Below are 6,355 nucleotides of genomic sequence, written 5' to 3'. Positions count from 1 at the left end.
ACAGGCAGTCCCTACAGAGGGGACATCACCCTCTCCAAACAGTCCTGGCACGTCAGTCCCACCCTGGCTGTTCCCTGCCTCCAGGGAGCTGGTGTTGGTCCTCACTCTCCTTCCTGGAGTTGCAGCACTTCCCCATCCTTGTTCTTGCTGCGCTTGTGCTTGAACGATCCTGTGCCTGTCTCTAATTCCACGGAGGGGGGCTCCCCCCACGGTGCTCGGGTGGGGGGGGTGTAACACATTGGTAAAATGGGGGGCCACAGGGGGATTACAATGCCAGCAAGGTGGGAGAGTTCAAGGAATCCGAGGACTGGTCACCGCTGCTGCTGCTCCTCCGGTGAGCTTTGGAGCAGGACTCAGACGGGGAGAGAGGAGACTCCTGATCCAACACGTTGGGGTAGGTGAACACCAAGTTGGAGGAGCCAGGAGTGATGGCTGGTGTTGAGGTCACCACAATGGGAGTGTTGAGTGCCTCCTCCCCATAAAAACCTCCAGCAATGCTGATGGGCTTAATGACAGACCTCTGGGCTTTGTCAAGAACCAAAGAGGAAGACGGGATCTCCTCCTCCACAGGCTCCTGCTTCACCACCACCGCTCCACTTGCTCCAGTCCGAACGCTCTGAAGGCTGCTGGATGGTGGGCTCCGACGTTCCTCAGGGCTGATTTTGCACACAGGGCTGTGAGCCACCAGCATAAACTCCAGCTTCTCCTTCTCCTTCTGGAGCTCAGCGATCTCCTTTTGCAGCACTGACTTCTCCTCCTCCAGCACTTCAGTTTCCTGCAGATGAAAGGGGAGTAAGTCAGTATCAGAGGCTCTGGAACTGGGCCTCGTCTGGAACATGGCCACCAAGGCCAGTTCCCATCTGGCATGGGCGGATACAAGGTGCTCAGCTGGCAATGACCTCGTGCCTGCTTGGGTTATGAAGAGTCTGGGGTGGGTTTCACAAGTCTACTTCATCCATCGAAGCTTTACAAATAGTCTTCTCATGAGCTCGCTCTCTCACTGCCAGCATCTACCAGTCTGGCTCAACCTATGACTTCCCCCTTGTCCCTTGCTGTCTGCCTGGCAGACTCCTTAGCAGCGAGGACTCGGATCTCCTCTGGACGTTTATTGTGCTAGGTAAGTAATACTGAGGCAGTGTACCCCAATCTCTAAACTGTTCCTGGTTTCTCTCTCTAGTGCCTAGTCCAGATTAGGTCTGACACTTGCGCAAAGGACTAACACTTCCATCTCCACTGGATCACCCCTTGATGCATCCTAGGGATCACACATTTACCATTCCCATGGTCACATCACGCTGACAGCTCATAGTGAATCTGTGAGCGATTAGTACCTTCCTGTGTGAGGAACTTAGCATTTCACAAAGACCTCACCCTTGGTCCTTCCGGACACGACCTCCCGCACTGCACTCCTCACCTTCTATCCTTTAGTCATGACGAGCCTTAAATTCTTCCTGTAGGATGTCCTGCCTCCCCGACACTGGGAATGCCTCCCGCAGCACGGTTCATTGGTGTGCTTTCACTGCTGCTGCTGCGCTTGTAATTATGATCATCGAATAAAACCAGCCCCAGGATGGCTCTTGAGCGGGAGCGCTCCCGTCTTCCCTCCAGCCTCTTTCAACACAACCCAGCCCTGCCTCCTCTTCAGCTGGTCCTTACCCACCCCACGGTTCTGGGGCTCATGCCTGCTTTCTCCATCTCTGCAGGGCTTCCTCTGTGCAGGGAATCAGACCCCCCACCACAGCACAGCTAGCCTGCAGGATGCAGCTTTGGTAGCGACGCAGAACACCTGCCTCATTTCCTGCTGCCGTCAGGCGAGCCTGCTCTTCTCCAGTGCTTTTGTCCCTAAAGCCTGCCTTTGAGGCACCCAGCACCTCCATTCCCACTTCTGGAGGGAGCCTTGCGCTAGCTGGGAGGCTAGAGGGGAAGGCTGCTCCTCGGACACCTGGGGCAGCCAGCCGGGGGAATTCAGGCTCCCGAGCACCAGGCCCGAGCCCTCATCACTGCTGATGGAGGAACACCGCCGCTGGGCAGCCTTGGAAGGGGAAGGTAGCGTCTGTTTTGTAGCATCTCCCTCGAACATGCGAGCCCTTCATGCTGGTCCAAAGGGCGGGTGACAAGGAAGGGGAAACGCATGCAGAGCACGTACCGCCTGGAGTTTCTCGGTTAGCTCTCGACGCCTGTTACGACACTTAGCAGCTGCCAACTTGTTCCTCTCTCTCCGGATCCTTCGCTTCTCTTCCTCCTCAGGTGACAGCTGTGGGCAAGTGCCAAGAAAACCCAATCAGATCGGAGCAAGGCACTCCTTGCAGTCTGAGAGGATTTACCCGCCACACAAAGGAGAAAGGCCTGATCCAGCAGGATCCCGAGCACTCCCCCTCTCCCCTGAGGTCAGCAGAAGATGAAAGCACACAGTATCTCTGCCTGCACCGGGTCTTAGCAAAGGGTGAGGAGAAGATGGAGCGGGGAACAGGGGGAAGATTGTGTAAGAGGACGGTGAATCTGCACCGCGGCCAAACAGATAAAAGATGCTCTGATTGTTTCACAACTTGGGTGGTACATTAAGCAAAACCAGAGCACGATGTTGTAAGTGCCTCCTTCTTGAAAAAAAGAAAAAAATCTGCTGCTTCCCACACAAAAATAGTTGTTCGATTGAAGGTTGGGGATGGAGCGGAGGGGAAGACAGGGAAATCAGCAGAGTTCCCATAAAGTCCATGAAGCAACAGTGATGTATACCACCCAAAAAGCTGACCTCAGATTTTCAGGCACTCAGTGAGATAGCACACTGCGCCTCTTGCATCAGCGGGCAAGGCTCCAGCAATATCAGGGGCTTCCTGTGGCCAGCTGACACCCTCACTGATGTAAATCAGGAGCAATTCCATAGAAACCCATCAAGCGACACTTGCGAAACCAGCGGAAGCGAGCAGGAGCCCGCAAGATCTGGCCAAGCCAGGCCTAGCTCTTGGGGTTTGAGATGAGGTTTTACAAATCTCAGCAGGGGCAGATAGGCTGGCACGCCTGCCGGGGCCGGGCAGCCGGCACGGCAGCTCATGATGAGGGATGGTGTGGCCCAGCTCGCTGCTGCGGCACGCGGGAACCAGTACCAAGAGACCACCGTGGGGATGAGAGGCACGCGCTTGGCCACGCATCCTCCTCCGCTGTGGACCGACCTCGTGCCCTGCGCTCCAGCCTCGCCAGGCCAGCGTGTGCCACGGGGGCCTGGCCGGGTGACTGCAAACAAAAGTGGAAGGAGTGCCTGCAAGGCACGTGTCAGGTCTCACGTAGTGCCAGCGGAGAATGGAAAGAAAAACCTTTTCTTAAGAGCTTTCAGTTCCAACATCTCCAGGGGCTGTCCAAATCGCGAAAGAGACAATCACTCTTTTTTCTTTTTAGTGGTAGTTTTACTCTGACCTCATTCCGGTTTGTTTTGGTTTGCTTTATTTCCTTAATTTCAATCTTTGCCATTTCAGGGGGCTCACTTCGACTTCTGGGCATTCCCCTTGCTCGGTTTTGCTTTGCAGGGGGATCCGGTCCACACCTGCAATCTCTCCTGCCCGCAGCGCAAGCCCCCAGATGAGCGCCGAGCGACACGGGCGCTCCTGGCATCTCAGGACGCAGGTTTGGGGCCTGAAAGCTTTTCCGTCAGCCGATCACAGTGCTCCGACCTGGGGCGGGGGCACCTCCACCCTGCTGGGCAACAGCTGGTGGGCTCTGGGGTCTTCCCCCAGTAAGGAGCCCCTGCAGGCACTGCTCTCCCCCTGCAGCTCTTGCTCACTTCCCAGCCCGTGTGCGTGCCGGGTGAAGATGTATTTGCGCACAGGTCTCTGCAGTACGGCAAAGCATCGAGCACTCGCACAGAGCTGCTGCTGGCTTTACCAGCACAGACCCCGCTGAAATATATTGGGACTGAAATTTCTCCTCGCAGGGCCTTCGGCCAGTCTCGATTTATCAGTCTCAGAGGCTACGCTTTGCCAAAGTCCCATCGGGGGGGCTGAAGCCCCCAGTTTGGACGTGCTCAGCGTTACACCGGCTCTGATAAAGAGCGCTCTGCCAGCAGCTGCTGGCTGGTTTGGAAGCAGTCGGATCCGGTGCTCCTCGTGCCCCTGCCACACGTGTTATCTGTAGCCCGTCCAAGCCCGACACATGCACTCACTGGCAGAAGTGTTCAACACAGGCTCTTTTCCTAAAGCGTTACACAACGTTTTCCAAAAAGGCGACTCCGATGCGGTGTCCAGAGCACCAGCAGCAGAAACCTGAGCCAAAGAGCGACAGTAAAGTGCCCGGGTACCGCCATAGCACGTGTCTACTCAAACAGACTTGGCTCTCAGTGACCCACAATGAAGGGCTGCAGACACGCCACGGGCCAGGGCTCGCTTGGCAGGCATCCTTCCGCAAATAACCCTGAACAAACAACAAATAGCGCGCAGAATATGGCGAGCTCTTCACGGCCAATTTGTGAACACAGAGGCAGCATTTGTCAAGCAAATTAGTTGTTGCTAATTACTCCCCCAGTTCTGTGAGAGCCTCCCTGGCTTTGGACACCAGCCCTGTGTGCAGGGAACCAGGAGGTAGCTGCAGCTGGTGGGGAGGGCTGGCACCGGAACCCCCAGGGCTGCCCCGTTCTTCCTCCCAAAAATGGGTCCTCAGTGCCCCGGCACTAGCTCCCTGCACGGAGCTGCAGCTCACTCTGGACAGGTGACTTTAACCCCTTCCCTGCCTCTTCGGTCTAAGCCAGACAGCGACTCCACATAACACAATCAGACTGTGAATCAAAACAAGATGACGTGGAAGTAAAAGTAGGGCTGGTCTGATTGGAAACAGAGCTCACGCCGTAGCGTGCGCTGGTGTACTGAGGGCGTGCAGCGCGTCTCATCACACCGCTCTGCAGCGACCCACACAACCGCTGCTTGGGAACAAGTCAGGGAGATCTGGATTATTCAGATTCTTCTATTTTAAAAGAAATTAGCCTAGCACTGTGGATCGCTATTCACCAGACAGCCCTGGACAAGGCTGTTCCTTACTAAGGAGAGGCTGACAGGGCTGAAAGGACTTCCAGAAGATGAGATGCTTGCATCTAGTCCACTGCCCTGCCCCGGCACGGGATCCAGGGTCCCAGCTCAATAACCCCCTCAGGAGGCTGAGCACAGGGCAGCAGTGGCACAAGCCACCCCGTCCCAGCTATGAACATGCCACTGCGTTGAGCAGAAGGATCTCTGCTTACGGGATGCCCACCTCACCACTGTAAAAAGACCAAGTGATTGCATGTTTGTAGTGGGAAGGTGGATTTAGACCCCAGGCATCCAGAAGGTTCCTGCTACCAGAGACAAGGTGCGCTAGAGAAGCTGTTCCTCCTGGCACGATGCTGGCTGGAACTGGTGGTATCACCCAAAAGCGAGCCTGGAGCAGCACTAGCTGCCGCAGAGCAGATATGAACCACCGGCTGATGTAATTCGGTGTCAGATACGTATGGGACCTATGTAAAAGCTGCTCTGCTTGCTCAGAGGTTTCCTTCTGCCTGGAGTGTCAGCGACACTCAAACTGAAACCCAGGGCTTGAACTTCAGAGTTTCACCTGCTTTTGAAACCAAGCCGCAATGCGGCCCAGCGATGCAAAGCGTTTGATGGAGATTGGGTAAGTCTCGCTGTACGATGAGGAAGCAGTGAGAAAATCACCCTCCACCTTACACCCTGCGTCGCCTTGAGAAATCCCAGCACCTTGCAGCACTGTCCCACGGGACTGGGAGATCCCGACAGAGGGCGAGGGGGGGATTCTCTGTACTCCCGTTTAAGGCACTCCCAGCCGCTCTCCCCACCACAGTTACCTGTTCGTCCCTTCGTCTGCGGCCCACGGTGGTCCCGATTGTTTTGATCACACCAGGTCGCTGAAGGGCCGTGTGTCCAGCCACCGATGACAGCGGTGTATTCTCTGTCCCCCCGTTTAAGGCCCTCCCAGCCGCTCTCCCCACCACAGTTACCTGTTCGTCCCTTCGTCTGCGGCCCACGGTGGTCCCGATTGTTTTGATCACACCAGGTCGCTGAAGGGCCGTGTGTCCAGCCACCGATGACAGCGGGGGCAGCGGATGGCTGTAGGGGTGCGAGCGAGAGTAAGGGCTTGACATGGAGGTGATGACGGTGGGCTGGACCATCCACTGCAGGTCTTGGCTGGTTGTGATGGCGTTGATCGTAGGGATGAAAGCACTGCCTGATCCTGGCATATCTACTCGAAATTTCTAGACGGAAAGGCAGGGGAGAAAAGGGAGAGAGAGGAGAAGGAACCGTCAATGGAAGCAGAACAGAAGCGGTTACCAAGAAACCAGCTAGGCCCTCAGGAGCGGCACCAGTGAGGACCCAAGGAACAC

At 56.0% G+C, this 6,355-nt stretch overlaps 1 protein-coding gene across 1 annotated transcript; it reads right to left on the bottom strand.

Annotated features, from left to right (window-relative positions):
- Nucleotides 1-265: 265 nt before the first annotated feature.
- On the bottom strand, nucleotides 266-6,222 carry FOSL2 (FOS-like antigen 2). Its single transcript, XM_010134450.1, has 3 exons — nucleotides 5,972-6,222; nucleotides 2,147-2,254; nucleotides 266-775 (listed from the first exon to the last, which is right to left on the bottom strand). Exons 1-3 carry the CDS (start codon nucleotides 6,209-6,211, stop codon nucleotides 266-268), a joined length of 858 nt encoding a protein of 285 aa, XP_010132752.1. The 5' UTR covers nucleotides 6,212-6,222.
- Between the last annotated feature and the right edge of the window lie 133 nt (nucleotides 6,223-6,355).

Source organism: Buceros rhinoceros, unplaced genomic scaffold, assembly GCF_000710305.1.
Source record: "Buceros rhinoceros silvestris isolate BGI_N320 unplaced genomic scaffold, ASM71030v1 scaffold29600, whole genome shotgun sequence".
In the NCBI taxonomy this organism is placed as follows: Eukaryota; Metazoa; Chordata; class Aves; order Bucerotiformes; family Bucerotidae; genus Buceros; species Buceros rhinoceros.
The sequence above is the reverse complement of the archived record's forward strand: the minus strand, read 5'-3'. Positions and strand labels throughout refer to the sequence as shown.